Raw genomic sequence first — 27,093 nt, 5'->3', positions numbered from 1 at the left:
AGGCCTTCCAAGATACTCCAAGGCCTGCTGTGGGTGGGGACCTGTGCGCATTTGGGTAGCCTGGAGCTTTGTAACCCAGTTAAGTAGTTTGTCCCCCTGAAATCTTCAGGGATAAATTCCTGAACCATCCTGAGTTTCACTTCATTAAGGGGAAAAAAAAAAAAAAAAAGTCTGTCCATCTTGAAAGTGGTGGCCTGAAGCCGCCCACATTGTAACACAGAAAGTTAAGCCTGCAATGCTGCCAACCCATACAAATGCCAGCTCCACTTCCAATTCAGCTTCTTGTTAATGCACCTGGGAAAGCAGAGGGGGATGTCCTGAGTGCTTGGGCCCCTGCCACCCACCTGGGACACCCAGATAGAGTTCCAGGCTCCTACCTTCAACCTAGCCCAGTGCCAGCCATTGTGAATATTTTGGAAGTGAATCACCACATGGAAGATTTCTCTCTCTCTCTTTTCCTCCCACCCCCTCTAACTGCCATTCAAATAAATATAGATCTTAAAAAAAAAGTAGAGGTAAAAATGTTCAAAATGTCTCCTTTTGTTAATTTTTTGCCATCTGCAATTATCCCTGTTGAATTGGTGATAAAAAGCATTTCACCAGAAATGTGAATGATTTCTCCCATATTTGTTTCATAGGTTTTCAATTAACAAAATAAAATTAAATTTCACTTGTTTAAAAAATTTAAAAATTCAGACAGATGTTTTACTTGAGGGTGGTTTTTGAACTCCAATTTATTGTTTTCATTGTTCTATTTCAGCCATTCCCTAAGGGCAATTTGTATTTCCCAAGTATTGTATCCCAGGTCTTATTTTGGTTCCCCATTCGTGGTGATACAAGGATGCTATTTTCCATGATGCTCTCTGGTTCTACTATTAACAAGAGTTAATGGGGAATTAAGACGGTGGACTAGGGAGGGAGCTTGCTGCTGTAGTCTAGGAAAAGATAGTTTAAAAACAGTGGAAAGAGTGCAGGGTCAGCGAAGAGTTAGGGAGAAAACAGCAGAGGAAACTCTACACAAATTGGAGGGACACAGTGGACCTACACAATCTGGATCAGTCCCGATGATTATGTAGTCATGCAGGTGCATCCTCTCTCCCCTTTCTAGAGCACTTTGATGTGCCCAACTACATAAAACCCATCATACACACGGCGCTGTACATCTTGGAGACTAAGAGTGCCTCATTAAGAGCAATTTTATCACCTGCACATAATGATCATGTCAGCTTCAGCACAGATTTCTAAAGTAAAATGATACAAAAGGGGAAATAGATAAAAACTTAAGTTCCGAACAAGGATATTACATCAGAAGAAAGATGGATTTGTTTTAATTATTCCATCCAGATCCAGAAAGCAGTGGACTTTCCTAATCATCCGTGGAGAGAAAAAAAAAAATCCAACCTCATTCTTTCTTGGCTAAAGCAAGGCAATCTGGTTCTAATGGAAAGAAAACTCCTCAAATCAGGCCAATCAACAACTAATTGTTTCTGACAAACTCCCCCACCCTCATAAACACTGTTTTTCTCCCTGCCCCATAGTCATCTCAATGGAGATTGTTCTCAACATCTGGAGATAATTTTCCCACCAAATTCTCCCTCAATACAGAAGATAATCTTTTTCTTATTGTTCATTTATTCTAATACACACCTACTAACATCAAGACATGTCATTTGGACCATAAAATGTAAGTTTTAAACAGCAATTTGCATGGAAGAATTATCCATCATAATCAGTTAACTTCAATAACTCATTTTTTAACACTGTGATTTTCAAAATGATATTATGAGGATTTGAAAAACTCTGGTCAAGGATTCAGAATTGAGTTTTCTTCCATACCACAACTGCTCTTCAAAGGCATGGTCACACAGTACACATTGACCCAATGAATCAGCCACATGGGATTTAATTCCTGTTCACAGGAACCCTGTACATGTGATACAGTAAACACTGACAACATCTAAGTCTTTCTGTGTCTCATTGTATGGTGGTCAACAGCTGGTGACCTAGATGAAGAAAAATCCATTTCATTTTGATCTACAGTAGCATAATCTAAAAACATATACTTTGGACCTCAAATATAGAAGACTCAAATTTGAATCCTTGGATCTTCCATTTTGTAACTTGAGGCAACTTACTTGCCTCCTAGAGGTGAACTTCCCCATCTGAAAAGCATAGAAGAATCAATCATGGGTTGCTGAGGATTAAACAGGATGATTTCCATAGGGCCTTGATAGAAAATAATGTTCTAAGGTGGTGCTTATCCTCTCTGGGGTTTCTTTTGCTTGCACACCCCTGCTTCGACTTTGAAGCTCATTTGTCAAAGTGCTCCATAACTCCCTTGCTCAATTCAGATCAACTGTAGGACTCAATTACAAACAATAGTTGCTCATCACAAAGTGGCTTAAGCAAAAAGGACATACTGGTTTGGGGAGGCTGAGTAGTCAAACAGCCCACGTGTAAAAAGAGAACTCTGATTCACAGCCTCTGTAGCAACCATCCCAGGAAGCCAAACCACAACCTAAGCAATAACCAACCAGCCCCAGACACCCTCTGCTTGGTCAGTAACTTCCAGATTCCCTGTTTGATTTCACTTCCAACTCAGGACTACAAGAGAAAACCAAGTACATACTAAGTTCCCCTAGTCAATCATACAGGACTCCCTACTTTTAGTTAGCCTGGCTCCAGTTTCCCCATGCCAACAAGTTCCAGTTAGGGTACACCTAAAGCTTTCTCACTTTCCCCTTGAAAAGCTTTCCTATCCTGCCTGCCTTTGAGTCTCTGCCAAACACAAGTGATTGTAGCCGATTCCTACAATATTCCAAGCAATGAATAAATACCCTTTGCTTGTTCTCCTTTGGGTGGTCTTTATTTCCACAACTTGAAACCCGTGGGAAGATGAACAGATGGCCAAAGTGGATCCAGAAACACAAGTGATGTTCCCACAGCTCTTTATCTCTCCCTTGCGTGCCTTAGCCTCTCTCTGTGTATCAGAGCTTTTCCCCCTTTCTGGAGTCAGCCCTCTTCCTAGTAGGTAAGTAAAGTACCTGGCTTACATGGTAAAACGTAGGAACCAGAGCAGAAAAAGAACTCTCCTCTCCCCATTTCTCTCATTGAAAACATCTTCAGCCACCCGTCACCTCCATGACCATTCGCCCCTCCTCCCGTCTTCATCCTGCCCTCAGCAGGACAGCTCTCAAGAGATGCACAACAGCTTCTACTCTGCTAAACTGGCTCTTTCTCCAGCCCTGGCACCACTTGCCTTATGCCTACAATCTGCCTCTGGCCATGATTACCACTTTTCCAAAGCCAGTAGTTAATTCACACTCTTCAAATTGTGAAATGTAAATTGACCACCCACCCTAGGAAACCACAGCTAGTCATACTTGCTTATTTCACTAGGAAACTAAAAATTGTCTCATTTTTCTGACCAGTAACTCTATTAACCTAGGTTCATCTGTACCACATATTGCAACTAATCTCAAGAACAAAAGATGAGATCATTTCCATCAGCATGTATGCTAATAATAACCCCCTCATTAAAAAGGAAAAACAATACAAAATTCCCCCTTACCTCACATTCCTCCCCCAATTACCGCTTCTTTTCTCTGTTCCTTTTTGGAGCAAAACTCCTCAAAAGATGACCATCTTTCCTGCCTCCTCTTCTTCAGCTCACTCTCTCTTTCAACCCACTTTAATGAGGCTTTAAATGCCCACCCCTCCTAACATGACTTCCATCAAAGCTGATGACTTCCACCTTGCCAAATCCAAACACCAGTGCAGGTGGTTGCCCTCTGATTCCTCCCTCCATCCATTTCTTCACATGCCTCCCATGAAATCCATACTCTCCAGGGTCATCCTAGCTCAGACCCATTCTCTCCTCCCCCTCATCTTATGGTGTGCTGAATGACATCCAGGACTCTTTGTTGGACACTCTCTCCAAACTTTGGAGACTCACTCCCTAGATGATCACATCCAATTCTAGGTTAGTGCATCCCTCTTACTCAGACGATGTCTAACCGCACCCCTGAGTTCTGAACTTACACCCAAATGCCTATGCACCACCTCCTTTTGGGAGTGTAGCAGACATCTCACATTTCACAGAGCCCAAACTTACCTTCTGATTCCACTCTTACTCTTCCAATAGGCTTGTCCCATTCAACAAATGACCCAGTCAAGGTCACATCCCAAATCCTATAATTCACAGAAGGAGAGGTCCCCAAATGAAAGACAATGTCAGCCGGCGCCGTGGCTCAATAGGCTAATCCTCCGCCTAGCGGTGCTGGCACACCAGGTTCTAGTCCCGGTCGGGGCACCGGATTCTGTCCCGGTTGCCCCTCTTCCAGGCCAGCCCTCTGCTGTGGCCAGGGAGTGCAGTGGAGGATGGCCCAAGTGCTTGGGCCCTGCACCCGCATGGGAGACCAGGAGAAGCACCTGGCTCCTGCCATCGGATCAGCACAGTGTGCCGGCTGCAGCGCGCCGGCCGCGGCGGCCATTGGAGAGTGAACCAATGGCAAAGGAAGACCTTTCTCTCTGTCTCTGTCTCTCACCGTCCACTCTGCCTGTCAAAAAAAAAAAAAAGGCAATGTCATTACCAGAGAGCAGCTTGGAAAATCCAAAGCAAGCATAGACAATCCCACTACCGACTCAGCCCTCAACTCTGCTCTGAATGTGATTGTTCCCACCAAAACTCATGTAGAGACTTTATCCCCAATGTGGTGGTGCTGACAATTACCTCACGAAGGCTCCAACGTCATTAAGGGATTAATGGAGTTTCCAAAAGAGACTGAGAGAGAGTGTCAGGAGAAGGCTGTTATAGAACGAGCCTGGCCCCGCCCCTCCACCTTTCTGTCACACGTGCTGCTTCCTTCCCGCTACTCCGCCAGCATGCGAGGCAGCAGCTGAGCAGGTGACAGCACCATGGCCTCGGACCTCCAGAACTGTGAGCTAAATAGCTTATTTTCTTCATAAATCACTCAGTCTCAAGTATTTTCTGATGGCAACAAGCAAAAACAACTACTCTGTCTCTCCCTCTCACTATAACTCTACTTCTCAAATACATAAATAAAATCTTAAAAAAAAAAAACTCTTCCCACATAGCTGATCAGCCTTCTTCCTGCCTCACTGAGAAAATTAAGGATATTTTACCTACACCTGCTCCATTGTTAGCTCCTTTTCTCCAGTTTAACACCAGACCTCCACCTGTGCTATTTCTTGCCCCCTTCCTTCATGTTCCCTCCACAGATAACGCCCCTTTTCCTGCCTTGCAGACTTTTCCTCCAAGCTGATGCTTTCCCATTAGCCTAAAAACCGGTCAAACATGCAACATCATTAAATGTTTCAAACCTTGGGGCCAGCATTGTGGTGTAGAGGGTAAAGCCACCATCTGCAACACTGGCATCCTATGTGGACTCTGGTTCAAGTTCCAGCTGCTCCACTTATGAGCCAGCTTCCTACTAATGTGCATAGGAAAGCAACAGAAGATAGTCCAAGTGCTTGGGTCCCTGCACCCATGTGAGAGACCCAAAAGAAGTTCCTGGCTCCTGGCTTCAGCCTGGCCCAGACCTGGCCATAGCAGCCTTTTGGGAAGTGAACAAGTGGGTGGAAAATCTCTCTCACAGTCTCTTTCTTTCTCTCCCTCTCTCTCTGTAACTCCATTTTTCAAATAAATCCATTTTAAAAAGCTTATAAATCTCTAGCTCCTGTCTATATTTCTCTTCCTTCTTATGGTCAGGTTTCCTAGTGGTACAATTCTCACTCTCTGAACTTAATTCCCATTGTACCTTCAACATCACAGCAACCAACTTCTGCACCTGCTGCCCACTCCCTTCCAGGGGATTGAGCCATGCAAAGCACTCTTGCCACCCCCTCTCCACATTCTTTATCTCACACCATTTTGATATCACCACTTGCTCATCTCTCCACCCAGAAGTCTTGGTTTTGTCTCTGCCTTGTAACTGAATGTCAAGCTGGGAAGTTTTTTCTTCTCCCAAATTCTGCTTAAAAAGCCCAGTACCAAGGTCCAGTTCAGGTTTTGCATTTCTTGGAGCCCCCCCTCCATGCCACTCTGGCTGGAGATCTCAGACTCTTAACAAATCTTGCTTTTAAATCTCAACAAAAAAAGACTTGCCCCTTGGTACCCAGCATGCAAAGTGATCTAAAACACCAGGCTCTCAAAACAATATACCAAACTTACCTAATAGGTCAGCCCTGGAATAGCTGAAATGTGTGTCTCAAATTTTCTGATTAGCAAGGAAAAAATACACATAAACCATTCATTTGTATTAAAGTTATCATAAATATTACTAGTAGAAATAACCAACTCAAAATAACAAACTAAAAATGTACCTAGAAAACTTGAAAAATTTTTTAAATAACCCTGATTGAAGAATCATATTTTGCTAAAATTAAAAAGTTAGTCTGGTTAAATTTATCCCTAGGTATTTAAATTTTTGTAGCTAATGTGAATGGGACTGATCTTTTAAGTTCTTTCTCAGCCAGAACATTGTTGGAGTATGAGAATGCTATTGATTTTTTGTGTTAATTTTATGTCCTACAACTTTGCCAAATTTTCTTATGAGTTACTTTTTATTCATACAAAAGGAATAAATTTCATATGTATAGTTTTAAGAACATAATGATATTTCCTGCCCTGCCCTCCCTCCCTGGCCAACACCCTCCCTCTCCTTCCCTTCTTATTTTTCTTTTAATTTTTACAATGACATTTTTTTCAATTTACTTTATAATCACAAGCTTAACCCACATAGAAAGTACATGAAACTCATCACAATAAAAACTTTACGTGGTAAAAATTTGACAAATCAATTCTCTTGACCAAATTTGTATCTATAATACTTCAGTTGGACAAATTGAGCTTGGTTGCCATTATGACTGCAAGACAAAACAGTACAACCACCACCATAAACTGGTCAGTTGTCCTTGTGTATTTTCCATGAAAAAGAATTGCTCCAAATTGCATGAAAAAGAATTGCAAAGTGAAAATGGCAATTTTAACTGTCCTAAAAATAAAATTAAGATACTGAACTAGCTTTACGGAATTAGCTCCATAAACTCTGCTGTCATGAAATTTTATCAAAGTTAGGGTAATGCTATTTAAAATGTTACACTCACCAACACAGACAGGGAACACAGGCAGAGTGAGATTAGTGGGACAAAAACATCTACTTGGTGGAAAATGCAGGTTTGGAATATCCTCCCCCTCTGGGCGGAGTTCCTTGATCTCCTAAACTGACCTATTGCTTTGCCATCATTTAAGCAGTTACCACCTCGTGCTGAAATTGCCACCAGAATGTAAATCAAGGGCAAAGCTGTTTTATCCATCTTGGCATCCACAGTGCCTAATACAATGCCCAGCACTTAGCAAACACTCCACGATAGTCCTGCAAAAATTAATTCCATAAGTCGGCACCTGATTAAGGCTTCTCAAATTTAATGTGCATCCAGATCATCTTGGGGACATTTTTAACACAGAGATTCAAAGACCCTTCTCCCAGAGGTTTCTGAATCACTCACCAGAGCCCAAAGCCACAGTGTGAGAAACAGCAATGGGACAGAAAGGATTCTGAGAACTCCGCAGCATCTGCTGGGGTTATGAGTTAACAGTGCTTCCAGGCAGAACAGCAAGGTTGGCTACTGAGGCTTACAAGCAAGAAGTCCCATGATGTGCTGTGTTGCCCCAGGTTCTGCAGCTTCAGGATATTAAGACTGGCATCTCTGAGATTCTCTTGGCTTATCAATTCCTGATGAGAAATACTTGCTATAGTTCCAGATATCATATCCATGTTCAAGGCAAGAAGAGGGTACTACCCTGTTACAGGGAGGGCAAAAATTGCAGGCATTATCCTGTCAACTTTTACTTATATCTTATTGGCTACAACTGTATTAATGACCATTCCTAGCTACAAGGACAACTGGAAAAGCAAATGTTAGCTTTTCTTACTATTATGATGGAAAGCTTTTGAGAGAACAGTGACTGAGAACAAATGTTGGTTTATCCCAACAGCATCTGCCATATTATAATCCCCAGCCATTCCTCATCTGCCCTGTTCACCAAAGAATAATCCTCACTGCAATCCTAATAGATCCTACTACTTTCCCTCTTGTATAGATACTGAGACACAGATAGAGGAAGTCGCACGCGCAGAGTCCCTCACCTAGTAAGTGATGGAGTCAAAGACCAGCTCATAACCCCTCCATTCCACGGATGTAGAAACAGACTCGTGACTCCTACTGAGTGGGTCTCTAAGTAGCCTCCACCCAGTGCAGCTGTTGTCCACCTTTATTGCACTTCTAGCATCACCCAAACAGACTTTCAAATACCTACCTTTATATCTGTCATTGAAAAGCAGCCCCAGGAAGGGGTAATAGTTTTAATATGCATTCAAATTCAAAACTTATCCTACTGCCTGGTTTCTTTTCAGTCTCACTATTGTTCATCCTACCCCTTGGCACACAAACCCTGTCCAAACCGCAGGCATGCTAGGAAAGTGTTGCAAATGAAGTCCCAGGATAATGGTGAGCATGTCCTTAGCCTAGGCCTGTTTTCTAGACTGGAGGACATATTCAAATTCTCAGTAACACTGAGCCCTGCAGTCCCTCCTAACAACAGTGACTTACTCTAATTTTGATAGGTTCACTAAGTTCAAATGTCCAAAAAAAGGTAACTTTCCCCCAGTGCTATGCATATGGCAATGAAAGTAACACAAAGCAAAATGATTAAAATAGTATTTACTTACTTTGGGAAGGCTGAGAATTTTTCCCTCTTCCAATCACAGGTAATTGATGTTACCTCTCAATTCTTTCTGTGTTATGAACATTTTAAAATTAAATCAAGTATGTATGCCGCTGTTTTCCATTGTTGAAGATGAAGAAGTGCTACACAGTTTTTGAAAAATAGCTTCGTCTTTTTCTTATCATAAAACTAATAAAGGGGCTGGTGCTGCGGTTCAATAGGCTAATCCTCCACCTGTGGCGCCGGCACCCCAGGTTCTAGTCCCAGTCAGGGTGCCAGATTCTGTCCCGGTTGCCCCTCTTCCAGACCAGCTCTTTGCTATGGCCCAGGAGTGCAGTGGAGGATGGCCCAAGTGCTTGGGCCCTGCACCCGCATGGGAGGCCAGAAGAAGCACCTGGCTCCTGGCTTCAGATCAGCACAGTGCGCCACTGGAGGGTGAACCAACGGCAAAGGAAGACCTCTCTCTGTGTCTCTCACTGTCCACTCTGCCTGTCAAAAGATAAAAAGAAAAATAAAAAATAAACTAAAATAGGGGTGAGCACTGTGGTATAGTGGGTTAAGCTGCTGCCTGCAGCACTGGCATCCCATATGGATGCCAGTTCAAGTCCCAGCTGCTCCACTTCTGATCCAGCTCCCTGCTAATGTGCTTGGGAAAACAGCAGAGGATGGTTCAAGTGCTTGGGCCCCTGCACCCGCATGGGAGGCCTCACAGCAATAATCTGGCTCCTGGCTTCAGTTTGGCTGAGCCCTGGCCACTGGAACCATTTGAGAAGTGAACCAGTGGATGGAGGCCCTTTCTCTGTGTGTCTCTCCCTCTTTCTGTAACTCTGCCTTTCAAATAAAGTACATCTTTTAAAAAATGAATATGTACTCATTATTAAAATTTGTATCAGAAAAAGAGAATTTTTTAAACCTACAACCCTACCATTCCTAGGTAATCATCATTAATGATGATTCCCAAATGGTCTACTATTAAGCTGTATATTAACAACTAATGTGATCAGACAGAGTTTGGGTTAGTTCTCTGCTTCCAAATGCTAGCAATAGACACCCAGTCAGTGAGAGCAAAGGAGGGTTTGAGCTAGGGGCAGAGAGTTATCCAGGAACTAACAGAAGCAAAAGCAGAAAAAGGTGCTGGATTCCGGGTGGGGTTCCATAAGCAGAGAGCAGATCCAATGGAGGTAGGGCCCAGTGCATCAGCAAATAGAGAACTAGGAGTACCTGATCCAGGACAGGGCAGGAAGATGCCTTTGGGAATACATTATGGACTATGGTAGTATCAGGTAAAGACAGGGACCATTTCCGGAACTGCAGCTGACAGACATGGATAACAAAATGGAAGCCTGCCATAGGACATGACCGCACCAAGACAGGAAATGGGCTGTTGTCAGCCTACTAAGACACAAAGCAGGGGAACCTCCTGCACAAGACCAGAAGTGGAGAGGAGAAGGGGACCACAGAGGAAAAAAATCAAGAATCCAAAGGGGTCAGTAGGTCCCGTACATGATCCAAGGGGTTATTTGTGATAGTGGGAGACTACCAAAGTCCTGGGCCCTTCAGCCCCCAGGCATGAAAATATCTCAAAAAGTTCTTAGAAAAATCAAATTTTAAAAAGTTTATTTTGGGGACTGGCGCTGTGACACAGAGGGTAAAGCCGCCAGCTGCAGTGCCGGCATCCCATTTGGGCGTCGGTTCAAGTCCTGGCTGCTCCACTTCCTATCCAGCTCTCTGCTATGGTCTGGGAAAGCAGTAGAAGATGGCCCAAGTCCTTGGGCCCCTGCACCCATGTGGGAGACCTTGGAGAAGCTTCTGGCTCCTAGCTTCGGATTGGCATAGCTCCAGCCATTATGGCCAATTGAGAAGTGAACCAGAGGATGAAAGACCTCCCTCTCTCCCTCCCTCTCTCTCTCTCTCTCTCTCTGCCTCTCCTTCTCTTTCTGAGTAACTCTTTCAAATAAATAAATAAATCTTTTTTAAAAAGTTTATTTTGGTACAAAAAAGTCGGTAAAACCATGCATAGCTCTTTAATATGTGTTTTTCATGAACTTTTTGAAGAACTGTTATGTGTGTGATTTCAAATGTTTTTGAACCAAAGTAGATTTACTTTTTTTAATGTTTATTGATTTGGAAGGCAGAGAAGTAGAGAAAGAGAGGGACAGAGGGACAGAGAGAAAGAGAGAGAGGGAGATCTTCCATTTGCTGGTTCATTCCCCCAAATGTCTACAACAGCTGGGGTTGGCCCAAGCTGAAGCCAGGAGCGAGGAACTCCAGTAGGGTCTCTGGCAGGAACCCAAGAATTTGAGTCATCATTTGCTGCCTACCAGGGGTGCATCAACAGGAAACTGGATGAGAATCAGAGGTAAGACTGAAAGCCAGGCACTCCAACATGGAACATGGGAGGGCCAAGCAGTGGCTTAACCCACTGTACCACACTCCTGCCCCATGAATGTGGGGAGCAACCCGGACTGGACTGAGTTACTGGAATTAAGACTTATTCTATGCATCTGCTCTCCCACAATATGGCGCTGGGAGAGGAGAAAACAGCTTCTACGCAGCTGCCTCTTGCCAACTTGAGTGATGACCTCCAGGAGCTGATCCTGCTCCTGATTGGAGGAGAGCAGTGTACTCGGCGTGTGGGCAGCCGAGTTAGGATTGGCGGAGGAGGACTATAAAGGAGGAGAGAGAGAACATGCACCAGGAACATCTAAGGGGAACATCCGAATAACATCTGAGCAGCCCCCGAGAGAGCCGGCCGGCGGTATGCCGCTCCCCCGCGGAAGTGGGGAAAAGTGGCAGGGGGAACCGCCCTTCCACGGAGGTGGAAGGGTCGGTAGCCAACCCGGGAAGAACCAGCAGCAAACCCGGGGAGGGCCGAGCAGACAAAAGAACAACGCAGGGTCCTGTGTCGTTCCTCCACGAAGAGGGGGAGCGACAATGAACTTGACCTTTCATTACATTTTCCATGAACTTTTGAAGTACCCTGTATTCCTAAGCCCTGTCCATTTGCTCTCTATTGGTTCTAATAAAGAGACAGAACAAACAGAGAGGGTGTTCAACCTGAGCAAGAAGTAAAGGCTGGGATGAGGTTGGAAACATCTGACGTGAGCTAGTGGAACACAGCATTTGACTCTTTCTTGACTGAACTAGATAGGATGAACATGGGATTATTTTGTGGCATATTGATCACTAGCATAGGAATGGACATTTACCTGTCATCCACTGCCTGTGACCCTGATGTCAGATTAACTTGCAAAAGCATCCTTTCAGGCATACGATATTGTAGTCAGTGGAAGCCTGATGAGCCAAGCATACTGGAAGAGCAAGAGAAACACCCTTCACCCTGCATTGTCTCTCTCGGGTTCTCAATGAAGCTTTACATGCTCATGCTTGCTACAAAGGAGAAATTATCATTGCTAGGTTTCCTATCTCTCCACTTTTACTCTCGCCCACGGTAGACAGTGGAATCCTTTTACAAATCTAAGTCAGTTCATGTTAATCATCTCCCCAAAGCCCTTCAATGGCTCCCAGTTACACTCAGAGGAAACCCAAAGTCATAGAATGGCCCAAGGAGGCCCTGTAATGATCTCCCTTCATGTCACCAGAATCCAGTCTCTGAAAGGGTAGGCATTTTTATCAGTTGCATTTATTACCATTTTCCTAGCACATAAAGCAATGCCTGACTCATAGTAGCTATATTTGCTGAATAAACAAATGTCCCACACTTAGAACTTCCTTACTTCTGAACTTGGTGATAATACCTTTCTTTATTGAAATTTTTAATAAAGACTTTGTGTTGCTTGAAGCCCGCTGAACTCTAATTGGTAAAATGCACATGAAATACATGAATCAACCCAAGTAGAACTGAACAGGCACCATTGCTCCCCACTAGAAAGGAGAGGGGAAGGTCGAGGAGAAGAGAGCCACTGGCTGGAAGCAAAAGCCTTTCATGTATTTGGCCAATGGTTGCTTTATTTCTCATTAAGAGCTGTTTTATCTAGTGGGTTTCAAAATGAACTGAATTAGGAAGAATTACTGGAATAAAATTGTAAGTTTTCAGACAGTAAGTTTTTTTTTAAACTTTTATTTAATGAATATAAATTTCCAAAGTACAGCTTATGGATTACAATGGCTTCCCCCTCATAACATCCCTCCCACCCACAACCCTCCCCTTTCCCACTCCCTCTCCCCTTCCATTTACATCAAGATTCATTTTCGATTCTCTTTATATACAGAAGATCAGTTTAGCATACATTAAGCAAAGATTTCAACAGTTTGCTCCCACACAGAAACATAAAGTGAAAAATACTGTTTGAGTACTAGTTATAGCATTAAATCTCAATGTACAGCACACTAAGGACAGAGATCCTACATGAGGAGTAAATGCACAGTGACTCCTGTTGTTGACTTAACAAATTGACACTCTTGTTTATGGCATCAGTAATCACCCTAGGCTCTTGTCATGAGCTGCCAAGGCTATGGAAGCCCCCTGAGTTCACCGACTCTGATCATATTTAGACAAGGCCATGGTCAAAGTGGAAGTTCTCTCCTCCCTTCAGAGAAAGGTACCTCCTTCTTTGATGACCCATTCTTTCCACTGGGATCTCACTCACAGAGATCTTTCATTTAGGTTATTTTTTTTTTCCCCAGAGTGTCTTGGCTTTCCATGCCTGAAATACTGTCATGGGCTTTTCAGCCGGATCTGCATGCCTTAAGGGCTGATTCTGAGGCAGAGTGCTGTTTAGGGCATCTGCCATTCTATGAGTCTGTTGTGTATCTCACTTCCCATGTAGGATCATTCTCTCCCTTTTTGATTCTATCAGCTAGTATTTGCAGACACTATTCTTGTTTATGTGATCCCTTTGGTTCTTAGTCCTATCATTATGATCAATTGTGAACAGAAATTGATCACTGGGACTAGTGAGATGGCATTGGTACATGCCCCCTTGATGGGATTGAATTGGAATCCCCTGGTGTGTTTCTAACTCTACCGTTTGAGGTAAGTCAGCTTGAGCATGTCCCGAATTGCACATCTCTTACCTCTCTTATTCCCACTCTTTGTATTTTTTTCTTTTTTTTTATTTTTTTATTTTTTTAACTTTTATTTAATAAATATAAATTTCCAAAGTACAGCTTTTGGATTATAGCAGCTTTTTCTCCCCATAACCTCCCTCCCACCCGCAACCATCCCATCTCCCACTCCCTCTCCCATCCCATTCACATCAAAATTCATTTTTAATTATCTTTATATACAGAAGATCAATTTAGTATATACTAAGTAAGGTTTTCAAAGTTTGCACCCACACAGAAACACAAAGTGTAAAGTACTGTTTGAGTATTAGTTATACGCTAATTCACATAGTACAACACATTAAGGACAGATATCCTACATGGGGAGTAGATGCACAGTGTCTCCTGTTGTTGATTTAACAATTGACACTCTTATTTATGGCGTCAGTAATCACCCGAGGCTCCAACGCCGATCTTATTTAGACAATGTCATAGTCAAAGTGGAAGTTCTTTCAAGTATCATTTCCGAAATGAAAAGACTTGAAAGTCATTACTCTCCTCATTACAACAATAATAAGCTAAACAAAACAAATATCAACAGCTTCTCTGGGCACACTAAGGAGTTGCAGTTACAATGCAATGAGCACCCAGGAATCATCAAAGGTCGTAAAGTTGGAATCACAGCTGGGACCTGCTTATCTGGAACAGAGCCCTGGCTGAAGCACTTAGAGGGTAACTTTGTGTGAAGGCAATTTTACCGAGTGGCTGGAGGCCATTCCTACCATGAATGGGAAACTCCCAGGCAACATGGACTTAGGGATCCAATACTTTGCTTTATCTTGAGGAATCCCACCAACTTTTCACAGTAGAGGGCTTAGAAACATCATTTATTAGCTATGACAGGGAAGAGGAACAGTAACCATTGTGAAATAGGATGAAAACCATCTTCTTATTTAAAGGCTTAAATGTGAATCGTTTAAATATATTCATTAAAAGATAAAGATTGACAAAGTGAGCATAATAACAATATTCGGCTACCTCTTGTCTTTTGGACATTCACTAAATATACTGATTCAGACAAGTTCAAATAAATCGATAGCAAAAGATATGTTAAAACTAATTGAAAGAAAGCTGGAGGTACTACACTAATTTCAGATAAATGGAATTCAGAACAAGGAAAATTATCAGAGACAAACAGGAAGATTGCTTAATGATTAGGCAGCCATTGCTTTAAAACCTAGCAAATTTGTGTATACACCTAAATTCAGAACTGCAAAATACACTTCAAAAACCTACAGAATGAGGGTAGGCATTCTGGCAAAGCAGGGTACGCCACTGCTTGGGACACCTGTATTCCATTTTGGAGTGCTGTTTGGAATTCTAGATGCTCCTCTCTCAATCCATCTCTCTGTCTTTCTGCTGCATGGTTGACCAGTCTGGAATTCCTGGCTTAAGCCTGCCCAGCTCCAGGTATTGCAGCCATTTCAAGTGTGAAACAGTGAATGGAAGATCTCTCTCTCTTTCTGTTTCTCTCTCTCTTTCTCTCTCTCTCTCTTACGTGCGTGCGTGTGCTCTCTCTGACAGTAAGTTTAATTCTTTCCTTTTCTCCCCAAACACTCACTTCTACTTCACCAAAACTATCCCTATCAAGGTTATATGATACCCTTATCATAAATGGAAGACAAAATTTATTCATTCTATGTTTTTTGGTTAATCTGAGTGGTAGTCATGGTTCTGCTCATATACCTATCCCACTAGCACTGCACAACATGCTGGCCTACTTAAAATCATTCATCCAATTAGTATTTACTGAACATATATCATGTGCTCTAATAAATACAATAGGCATGTACCCGTTCTCATGGAGTTTATAGTCTTGAGAAGGATCAGCAAAATTTCTCTGTAAATAACCAGAAAGGTTTTGCAGTGCATGAGGTCACATACTTCACCACTATGTGTGAAAGCAACCATAGACAATATGTAAATAAATGAGTACGGCTACATGTGTGGATGGTACAAAATAGGTGAGGCACCTGATATGGTCCAGAGCCACAGTTATTAATCTCTGATCTACTAGAACAGAAAGGCACTAATCAAATAATCCCTTAAACAGGAATATAAGTGCACACTGTAATGAGTGCTACAAAAAAAACTGCAGTGATGGGCAGAGCTAAGGTGTTATTAGCCAGGTGAAGTAGGAGGCTCTAGGCAGAATGAACAACATGTACAAAGGCCCTGAAGTGGGCAGCAATCTGACAAGATCAAGAAAGGCAAAGGCGACTTTTGCTCAGTGCTCAAAGTTGAGAGGAAGAGAAGAGCCAAAGCCAGAGAGACCATTAAGGCCATGCTACAGATTTTCTCCTCATCCTAAGAGTAACGGGAAGGAATTGAACAGGAGTGAGATCATTCACTGAACAAATACTCATTTTTATTTTATTTTTTTTTTTTAGAATAACAAAAAATATTTTACTAAAACATAAGATTTACAGAAGTTTCCAGACAAGCCATACAAAATGGTCACAAGCTGTTTTGAAGGGGGGAATCTACACTTGACAGCAAAGTCACAATGTTATTAGTGAGGGCTCTGATGTTTGTTTAATGTTCCCATTTTGGTTCAAACAATCAAGCTTGTCCATCTACAGAGTCTAAATTGTTAGACTTGGCTAGAGAGCATATTCTAAAGAATTGGTTAGCTGCTTTTAACCAATGCAATTAGATCACCATAAAGGGGGGGGGAGCCCATAAAATTAAAATAAAACATACCTCCCCCCTAAAAAAAAATAAAATAAAATAAAGAAAAACACCCACACCCCTGCAGCTAACCCTGACAACTACCTTCATTCACAGTGCTTTATACTTAAACCATGATAGGGGAAATGAATAAAAGCAGAGGGGCCACTGCTTTTAAACGTTTCCAAAACAATCCAGATGATACTTCTAGCCTCTGTTCATGCTTTACAACAGCGAATCAGGACAAGACATAGATTTGCTAATGTGCATTTAATCACCAAAGGACTGAAGATGTCTGGGCTTTTATTCTGTAATATTTCTAAGACTGTGTCCATTAAATGCAAACAAAAAGGAAGAAGTCTTGGCAGAACAGGAGAAGTGATGCATACTTGATGATCAGATCGATTTAAATATTATTCATGGCATATAGCCTAGTCCATGCTCTAGCTGTTTCTATGGCTTGGGCTTCATTGGTCTTCCACTGCTCCGCTACGTCATTTGCTAATGGATCATCTGGATTGGGAGCACTTAACAAAGCCTGGATCAATAGCAGAACTGTGCGGATCTGCAGTGCTGGGGACCACTTATCTTTCAAAATATCTAAACATATTCTTCCCAACTTGTCTACATTAGGATGATAAATTTTGGTCATGAAACGTACTTTAGGGGCTGCCATTGGGTATTCTTCTGGAAGGAATAGTTCAAGTTTAAAAGTCCCTCCCTCAAAGGGGGAATCCTGGGGGCCAGCAATGACCACATGAAAATAGCGGGCGTTGCTCTCATCTGGTTCTGCTTTAATGCCAGGAACTGGTTCTGCCAGCAAACGCTGGGTTTCCTTGATGATCCTGCGGGGCAGCCCGGCCATCTTGTCAGATCCCGAGTTCGGCCTCTAGTCTCGTCTCCAAATACTCATTGAATGCCTACTATGTGCCAAGCACTCACCTATATTGATATTACAATGAGGGATCCAGGCAACAACTATATGTAGATAGATGTATATATACAAATATATACAGTTATATAGACTGTCAAGTAATATACTTGTCAAGAATGTCAAGCAAAATAAATGCCAAGAATATATTATAATTAACAACTGGAGAGGTACATATGTTATTATAATTTGATCTGTGTATTAATTCTTTTAATACAGAATATATTGGAGAGGGCGCTGAAGGAGTCACAAAGTCAGTTAAGGGACTATTGAGGTGCTCGTTTTTTAAAAATCGTATAGCTCTTAAATCATGGTGATAACAGTGGACTTGAGAGAAACTGAAGTGTTGGAGAGAAATTTATAACACATAATTGACGGGTCTTGTTTCAGAGTAGGAGTTAAGGGGTAAGATGCTGTCAAAGATGAAGAATGACTTTCAGATTTCTTACATTGTACAGCTAGAGAAGCTATGGGAGCCTTTACTGAGAAAAGGAAACTGGAAGACGACAGCTTGGGAGGGGGAGATGGCGAGATTATTGTGTACAGTTTGGTTTGAGGGTCCTTTGGGCAACCCAAAGATGTTGAGTGGGTAGTTGGATAATTAGTGGACCTGTGTATCAGCTAACAGGGCTCTGACCCAGTCAGGTAATGTCCAAAAGGCAAGAATTGCCTATCCCCAGGGATAGGTTGTTGCGTTCCCCAGCTAGACTGAGACTCAAGCTTAAAGAAAAAAAAAAAAAAAGAGATATGGCTCTGTATCCAGCGATGTTGGTAATGACCATGACAAATGTTGAACACTGAATCATTTTAATATCATAGTGGTTGAAATTTTCTAAGCATCTATGGTATTTCAGGTACATGAATGCTCTAATTTACTCCCAAACACAGTCCTATAGGAACACCTTATAAGGTATGACCTATTATTCTCTCCATTTTAGAAATGAGGAAATAGTCTGCAAATTTAAGCAACACAAGGTCATCAATGGCAAGCAACAGAGCCAGGACTCAACCTGAGTCTGTCAGGCCCCCAAAGTTGAGACAATGGAGCCTAGAGACATACCCGGGCGGGAGTAGGTAGGCAAGAACTAAGGATTAGACTAAACTGAATATTAGCCTAAACCAATGGTTATCAGAGTTTAATATGCTTAAGACTCCATAGAAAGGTTGTTAAAATTTTATATTCTCCAATATCACTTCTAGAAATTATGATTCAGTAGCTCTGGTATCTGCCTTTTCACAAGCACCAGATGATCTGATCTGCAAAGTAGTCAGTGCTTCGAGAATTTCCTTCTAGCCTTTCATCAAAAGCAATCCAGCCTTCCCTTTCAATCCCCTCGAAGTCCTCAATACAGTGTTATTTACTGATGGTGAAGAAGGCAGTTTGCAGCAATGTGCAGCCGCACACCCAGTAGTAGGTAGTTGAGTCTCAGAATCCTTTGCATTGCCTAAGTGATCCAGGCTGACCACTAAATATCACAGGGACTTTCTTTCCACACAGCTGGTTTGATAATGCTCAGAAATAATCAATAAGAATTGCAGAAATTCCCTTTTTTATTATTTAAAAGCAAGATAGATTTAAGTCCGAGACCTCCTGGCGGAGTGGTCAGAGAGGGGCTCCAAGAGAGGCAAAACCCAAAGGGGCTGGTGGTAGTGAGGTTTTTAAGCATAATTTTGGAGGAAAAAACCTGTCACTAAGTACAAGGCAGAGATAAACCCATCAAAAGACCCAATTCATAATCTTACTTACCCCAACTGGCTTGCTTATGATAAAACAAAAGAGCCATCTAAAGGGTAGAATACCTAATTTGTTTTACAGTAAACTGGGAGCTCAAAAGGGTAGAGTCATCATTCCCTTGCTATTCTCATAATAAGATTGGAAGCTCCCAAGGAGTGGGCAGGCAGGAACTTGCTAAAGATAACTTTCAGGGAAAGCAAGTATTTTGCACCCACAATTTGCACTGGAATAAATCTGACTGCCTATTAACCCATATGACTCATCATATTCTCTCTCCCAGAAGAATGGACCCTAACTTCTATTAGGGGGTATGGGATGACAACCACTCTGCCTTCTTCCAGCTGAACAGAGGTGGTGTAGGGACCTAGCAGTCAAGACAGGGTTCCAGCAGGAGACAGCCTCTTGAGGGGGGAGCAGTTCCAGCTTCCATCCGAGGCACCCTGTGGACTTCCATTACCTAGCTGGCCTGGGAGGAGAGCTGGCCTGCCTAGAAGGTAGGTGGCATCTCTAAAAGATTTACAGGTCTACCTACAATGTTACTGGCCCTAGGCTGTCCCCTCAATAGCAGTGTTTACTTTGGAATCTGGGCCAGATAAACGGCTTTCCAGCTTAGAGCCAACAAGGTCTGCGGCTCTGACCTGGGCATCCTTCAACTCCAGGGCAGTTCCACTTCCAGTGACCCAACTCTTGGCTGGCAGAGCTGCCAGGGCTCTTCATAAGCTACTTCTGTTGAAGCCCTAACTCTCCACATAGAAAACCAAAGCCATTTGCAGTGGACTGGCCTGTTGGGTCTCTTTGATGGCAGATCACTGTGTAAAGCTGTTATTAATTGGCCTGCCACCTATCCTTACATTGCTCCTGCTGCCTAGAGTGCTCCTTTTCTTCTTGGTTTCTGGCAAAGTAGACACCTGTGCAGAAATTCTTTCAATGAGTCAGAGGAAGAAATTTCAATGAAGGATTTCACTTTTTTTAATGAATAATCCAGGGACTAAGTACCTAGGAAGTAGGGTTCAGTATGTCAGCTGAATGACAAGTTGCCCTCGAGATGGTTGACAATGAGACAATTAGGGATAGATGATGAGTACACAACAAGTTGAGCCTTTTATAGCTCCCAGGGAAAACGGGTAGCAGGTGTCAACTTCCAGGCTTCCATTTTCCTATTTGTGTATTTTTCTTTAACTGGCATACATCAGTTTTTGGTTACCGATTTGGGTATTTTTTTTTACATGGCCACAAATAAGGATAATAAGGATTTCATTGTTTTATGCTAGACATGATACCTGTTCCAATAGGCTCAGGCACAAATCCATCCTAATAAAGGAAAAGCAAAAAGAGGAACCACAATATGAGAGCATCTTCTCTTCAAAACCTGCAAAAGAATAAGAAGACACAAGCACTTTTTTCTCCTAATTAAGCAGGCAATGTCAGCATTCATTTCCTTGGTTAATCAGTTCCCAGCATTCTACACACATTCTCCCTGAAGTGTGGTCACCACACTACTACCAGTCCCCAGACTGTTGACCTGGATAGAGAATCTGTGCTCAGAATTTTCTGTAGCAATTTGATGATGACACAACATGTGAGTCTCCTCTTGTTGAAGAGGATGTGGGCCAGCTCAGGAGTGGAACTCGCTGGGTGACTGAAGGTGGAAAGAACTGAATGCTGGCATGCTTGTGCAATAGACTGGGAAAATCGATCCTTTACTTCAGAGAGATTCAGAACATGACTAAACACAGTAAACTGTGTCAGAGCTGATCCCTGTGACATCATGGTAGAATAGTGAGGATTTATTAGGGGAACTAAATTGTTAAAAATCTTTTGACTGATTGACTGACTGATTGATTGATTTGTTTATTTAAAAGAGGTTACAGAATGGGAGAGGGAGAGAGAGAGAGAGAGGCATCTTCCATCCATTGGTTCACTCCCCAAAAGGCCACAGCCACCAGGGCTGGGCCAAGCCAAAGCCAGGAGCCAGCAGCTCCTTCTGTGTCTCCCACATGACTGGCAGGGACTCAAGCATTTAGACCTTTCTCCACTGCTTTTTTTTTTTTCAGGTGCTTGTTTAGTTGCCATCGATCAGGGAAAACATATGATATTTGTCCCTTTGGGACTGGCTTATTTCACTCAGCATGATATTTTCCAGCTTCCTTCATTTTGTTGTAAATACCCGGATTTCATTGTTTTTTACTGCTGTATAGTGTTCCATAGAGTACATATCCCATAGTTTCTTTATCCAGTCATCCATTGATGGACATTTAGGTTGATTCCATGTCTTAGCTATTGTGAATTGAGCTGCTACAAATATTGAGGTGCAAATGGCTCTTTTTTTCTCCCCTTTAATTTCCTTTGGGTAAATTCCAAGGAGTGGGATGGCTGGTTGTATGGTAGGGTTATATTCAGGTTTCTGAGGAATCTCCAAACTGTCTTCCATAGTGGCCTTACCAGTTTGCATTCCCACCAACAGTGGATTAGTGTCCCTTTTTCCCCACATCCTCGCCAGCATCTGTTGTTGGTTGATTTCTGTATGTGAGCCAATATAACTGGGGTGAGGTGAAACCTCATTGTGGTTTTGATCTGCATTTCCCTGATGGCTAGGGATCCTGAGCATTTTTTCATGTGTCTGTTGGCCATTTGGATTTCCTCTTTTGAAAAAATGTCTGTTAAGGTCCTTGGCCCATCTTTTTATTGGGTTGTTTGTTTTGATTCTGTGGTGTTTCTTGATCATTTTATAGATTCTAGTTGTTAATCCTTTATCTGTTGTGCAGTTTGCAAATAACATCTCCCATTCTGTTGGTTGCCTCTTCACTTTTCTGACTGTTTCCTTTGTTGTAAAGAAACTTTTCAATTTGAGGTAATCCCATTTGTTTATTTTATCTTTGATTACCCATGCCTCTGGGGTCTTCTCCAGGAATTCTTCGCCTGTTCCAATATCTTGGAGGGTTTCCCCTATGCTCTCAATTAGTTTCATGGTGTCGTGGCGCATCTCTAGTTCTTTGATCCATGTTTTGTGGATTTTTGCATAAGGTGTAAAGTAGGGGTCTTGCTTCATACTGCGACATGTGGACATCCAGTTTTCCCAGCACCATTTGTTGAAGAGGCTGTCCTTGTTCCAGGGGTTGGTTTTAGGTCCTTTGTCGAATATGAGTTGGTTATAGATGTTTGGCTTGATCTCTGGTGTTTCTATTCTGTTCCATTGGTCTATCCATCTGTTTTTATACCAGTACCAGGCTGTTTTGATTATAACTGCCCTGTAGTATGTCTTGAAGTCTGGAATTGTGATGCCTCCGGCCTTGTTTTTATTATAAAGGATTGCTTTAGCTATTCTCCGTCTCCTGTTTCTCCATATGAATTTCAGCATCGTTTTTTCTAGGTCTTTGAAGAATGACTTTGGTCATTCCACTGCTTTCCTAGTTGCATTATCAGGGAGCTGGATCAGAAGTAGAACAGCCAGATCTCCAAACCAATATGTACATGGCATGTCAGCATCACAGACAGTTGCTAAACCTGCTGCTCCACCATGCTGGCCCCAGGGAACCAATTCTAAGACTAGTAATGTTAGAGCCCAAATATCTGTTGTTTGCTGACTTTGGTGACTTCCGTTTCCCCAAGTCCCATCTTGATTTCATGTCCTAGAAAACAATGTCTTAATACTTACAAAAGAAAAAGCTCTTATAGCCCTGCTTTGGGGATTGCAGAGAGAGATGGATGGGAAATAACTTTATGAGCCAGAAAGCAACTTTCTGATCATTAAACATAATCTTAAACAAAAGAAAAACCAAAGATAGAAAGCAAAGCAAACTAAGACTGAGTGACAACTTAAACACGAGAAGTAAGACAGAAATGAAAAAGCTGTCCAAAAATTCCTGCCTCCTTGATAAAAGTATTCCCTGGAGATATTCAATGGCATGAATGAGTTTCTTCACACTGATATTGGGGTTAAGAAAGTGGGCCTTGGGGCCTGAGCTGTGGTGCAGCGGATTAAGCCGCCATCTACAGTGCCTGCATCCCATATGGATGCCGGTTCAAGTCCTGGCTGTTCCACATCTGATCCAGTTCCCTGCTAATGCTCCTGAGAAAGCAGCAGGTCCAAGCCCTTGGGCCCCTGCACTCATGTGGAGACTCTGATGAAGCTCCTGGCTCCTGGCGTCAACCTGGCTCAGACCCAATCATTGCAGTTATTTGGGGAATGAACCAGAAGATGGAAGATCTTTGTCTCTCCCTCTCTCTGTAACTCTGACTTTCAAATAAATAAAATGAAAATAAATCTTAAAAAAAAAAAAAAGCCCACTGTGGACCTTCTGGCTGACATCGTGGTACAGCAGGTGAAGCCACTGCTTTTAATACCTGCATCCCTTACAGGAGCACCAACCGGAGACTCAGCTGCTCTTCTTCAATCCAACTTCCACTAGAGCTGCTGGGAAGGCACAGTGCCATCCATGTGGGAGATCTGGCTAGAGGTCCTGGCTTTTGGCTTTGGTGTGGCCCAGCCCCAGCTGTTGCAGCCATCTGGGGAGTGAACCAACAGATGGAAAACCTCCCTCACCCTCTCACTCGCTGTTGATTTGCCCTTCAAATAAATAAATATTTTTAAAGATCTATTTATTTATCTGAAAGTCAGAGTTACACAGAGAGAGAAGGAGAGCCAGAGCGGGGGGGGGGGGGGGGCTTCCATCCGCTGGTTCACTCCCGAATTGGCTGCAAAGGCCGGAGCTGTGGCAATCTGAAGCCAGGAGCCAGGAGTTTTCTCTGAGTCTCCCATGTGGGTGCAGGGGCCCAAGAACTTGGGCCATCTTCTACTGATTTCCCAGTCCATAGCAGAGAGCTGGATTGGAAGTGGAGCAGCCAGGACTCAAATGGGTGCCCATATAGGATGCCGGCACTGCAGGCAGTGGCTTTATCTGCTACGCCACAGCACCAGCCCCAATAAATATTTTTTAAAAAGAATATGGGTCTGGGGTAAGGCTGCCTTGCTTTCAACCTGACATTTACCTGTGCCTGCTCTTGGCAAATTACTTAGCACTTCTGAGACTCAGTTTTCTCAACTAAAAAAAAAAAAAAGAATAAAAATGGTAAAGTATTATTAGGAGTACTAAATAAAATATACAAAATACTTAGAATTATAACTGGATTCAGTATATCTACCATCCATTGTTACTATTGTTCACAGTAGTGGGAACTTCTTTAAACACCTGTCTCAATTACTTCCAAGATCTAAATTGTACTGTACTTGTCGTTTATATCTGGAAAGGCAAAAAATATTTGGAATCTGAAAACCTAAGCTTCTCATAGACACTTTTTCCAGGCCCACCTCTCCAGCCTGTTTCTATTGCCAGTGTTTTTAAAGTCCACTGGGGAAGGGAAAGAGACATTTCTGCTTATAAAGGCGCAGACTATCACCAAAGAACACATTAGGAACAGGGAATGGTGGTTGCATCCAGAGAGTAGTATGTTGCTGCGGGAGGGGAAAGAGGGAGGAAGACTTGATTTTCACTGCTTATCCTTTAGTAACTTTTTAGATTTCAAACCATGGACACATATTACATTTTCAATTACAATTACAATTTTCATTAACTTTCTAAATGGAATATGAATGCTCAAATGATGCTTTGTAATGTAAAAAATACTAGTCTAGGACTCAGGAGACCTGAACTCTGTCACTTACATGCTATGAGATCATGGCGAGACACTTAATATCTTCTTGGATTTCATAGCCGTAAAATAAAGAAACTAATGTCTCCCAAACCAAATCATTCGGTTTACGTGAAGGTCAAGTGAGATTATAGAGCTGCTTTCCAAAGAACAAAGCACTATACAAATAGAAGATATCATTATTATTACTGGAACCATCATTACTGGAACCAATTTCCTTGGTTGTTTTGGCTCCCGGCATCACTGAAGATTGAAAAGTTTGGCTCTGAGGACCAGGAGTCACCTATTAGAGGAGTAGATGATGTCCCTTTTCAAATTAAACCTTTCTCCAATGTATAACACCCTTCAATTCCCATCACCATAGAAAACAAAATCCAAGAAATGTGACCAAAAGAGCTGAGATGCTTGTATTGACATCAAGAGAAACACTTTGACCCAAATGTCACCTCCCCAATACACAGCTTCAGTGGATGAGAAAAATTCCCAACCTAGACATGCAATGTGTACCAATTATGATAAGGGTGAAATGTCCCAGCTCTAACTATCAGACTCCTCTAATCACAAAAGGAGGCTGTGCAAACATTCAAAGGCCTAGAGGAATGCCTCTGTCAGTTGGCCCTGTGCATAGATAGGCAGACAAGATGTTAGAGAGAAAAGCAAAAGCCAGAAACAGTTTGGAATTCTCCAGGGTCTCCGACCTCTGTCCTTGGATCTGAACACCCTGTACAGTTAGCTTCAACTTCAACTAGACGCTCTCTTAAGCCTCATAAACAGTCCTTGTTACATGAAGAAATCTCTTGTAAACTGGGTTCTAGAGAGGCCCATCCATGAATACTTCCTGTAAATTCACATATAAGAGCATTGTAAGAAGCTATGTTGCTTTTATGGGCTTTACCCTAACCAAATAAACCAATATTTACTATGCATCAGGCTGTTTCAATTATGTAGTCTTGTTTATTCATTAAGACCTATGGGGGGAAAAAAACACTATTAACCCTGTTTTACAGTTAAGAGGCCTGAGAGTTGAGAGTCCTAGAGAAATCTGCTCATGACTGGCCAGCCAAGGTCAAATTCAGACCCCAGACACTAGATACAGTGCTCCAATGCTTCTTCCTGGTTCTCCCAAGATCAAACTTGCTAAAGTACTCTGAAGCCTTAAAACATGGCAAGTGAAACATTTAGCCACAATATAAGAGGTAAAGATGAAAGCAAAGTTCAGACTTCAAATTAGACATTTGAGTTTAAGCATAAAGCTACAGTGCAGAAGGGCCAGAGTTGGTGTAAGCAATGTTTAACCCTCCTTGTTCTGCCTCATCAACTCTAGAGGTGACTGTGACCCTCCTTGAGTGTCATAGCACAGTGGTATAGGTTGCCTGCCAATCAATAGTCTATACGGGGGCCTGCGCTGTGACATAGCAGGTGAAGCTGCTGCCTGAAGTGCTGGCATCCCATATGGGCTCTGGTTCATGTCTGGCTGCTCCTCCTCTGATCTAGCTCTCTGCTAATGGCCTGGGAAAGCAGTAGAAGATGGCCCAAGTTCTTGGACTCCTACAACCATGTGGAAGACCTGGAAGAAGCTTCTGGCTCCTGGCTTTGGACCAGCCAAGCTATGGCCATTGCAGTCATTTGAGGAGTACACCAGTGGACGAAAGACCTCTCTCTCTGTATCTCCCTCTCTGTATATAACTCTACCTCTCAAATAAATAAATATTTCTTTAAAAAAAAAAAAGACACTCTGAGGAAGACTTATTTGTAAAACTGGGGGCATATGGAACCTCTGGGATAACATGATAAGCTGGAAACATTACCAACTAGCTTTAAAAACAAGGAGGGGAAGTTATTCTAACCCAGAAGGAAAGAATATGGAGAGGCCGCACCTTGGAAAGAGCAGTGTCCTTCAATAGATGCATACAGTGGATTCAGGCAACCTGGCAGCAAGGGAGCCCGGGGATCAGATCCTTGGTCCCGGCCATCCCCTGCTCTCTCGTCTCCTGTTGACTTCTGCATTGGACCAACCCAGCTGGATGCCAGCAGATGCAGAAACCCTTTTTGTCTTCCACATTTGGAGCAAAGATAGCCAGATGTAAAAAGGAGAGACTGAGAGATGGAGTCAGTAGGAACCAGGGAACTAGAAGAACATAACTTGCACAGCCCCTGAACTGTGTATATGACAAAATCTGTCCCACATTAGTGGCTCCTGCCATCCCTGACTCAGCTCTCACCTTTCCATAAACAGCTTTTCCTGAACCTTTAGCTGTTATGTAAATTTGCTCTGTTTATTATTTTCTCAAT

At 42.5% G+C, this 27,093-nt stretch overlaps 1 protein-coding gene and 1 long non-coding RNA gene across 16 annotated transcripts in view; both read right to left on the bottom strand.

Annotated features, from left to right (window-relative positions):
• Positions 1–3,727, bottom strand: part of LOC138845201 (uncharacterized) — a 192,243-nt gene extending 188,516 nt beyond the window's left edge. For all 15 annotated transcript variants that reach the window (XR_016220760.1, XR_016220756.1, XR_016220765.1 and 12 more), the window contains exon 1: positions 3,572–3,727. This is a non-coding gene — a long non-coding RNA (uncharacterized LOC138845201). The remainder of the gene's footprint in view (positions 1–3,571) is intronic.
• A 12,454-nt stretch (positions 3,728–16,181) lies between these two features.
• LOC100343655 (ubiquitin-conjugating enzyme E2 N) lies at positions 16,182–17,391 on the bottom strand. Its single transcript, XM_070056910.2, has one exon. It carries the CDS (start codon positions 17,349–17,351, stop codon positions 16,893–16,895), a length of 459 nt encoding a protein of 152 aa, XP_069913011.1. The 5' UTR covers positions 17,352–17,391; the 3' UTR covers positions 16,182–16,892.
• Positions 17,392–27,093: the final 9,702 nt, after the last annotated feature.

The sequence above is a fragment of the Oryctolagus cuniculus genome, chromosome 14 (genome assembly GCF_051225735.1).
Source record: "Oryctolagus cuniculus isolate XC-2025 breed Fujian yellow rabbit chromosome 14, ASM5122573v1, whole genome shotgun sequence".
Classification (NCBI taxonomy): domain Eukaryota; kingdom Metazoa; phylum Chordata; class Mammalia; order Lagomorpha; family Leporidae; genus Oryctolagus; species Oryctolagus cuniculus.
This window is presented reverse-complemented; position numbering and strand designations above follow the sequence as displayed.

Coding starts and splice junctions, on each gene's coding strand:
- LOC100343655 (XM_070056910.2), bottom strand. CDS start 17,351: ATGGCCGGGCTGCCCCGCAGGATCATCAAGGAAACCCAGCGTTTGCTG.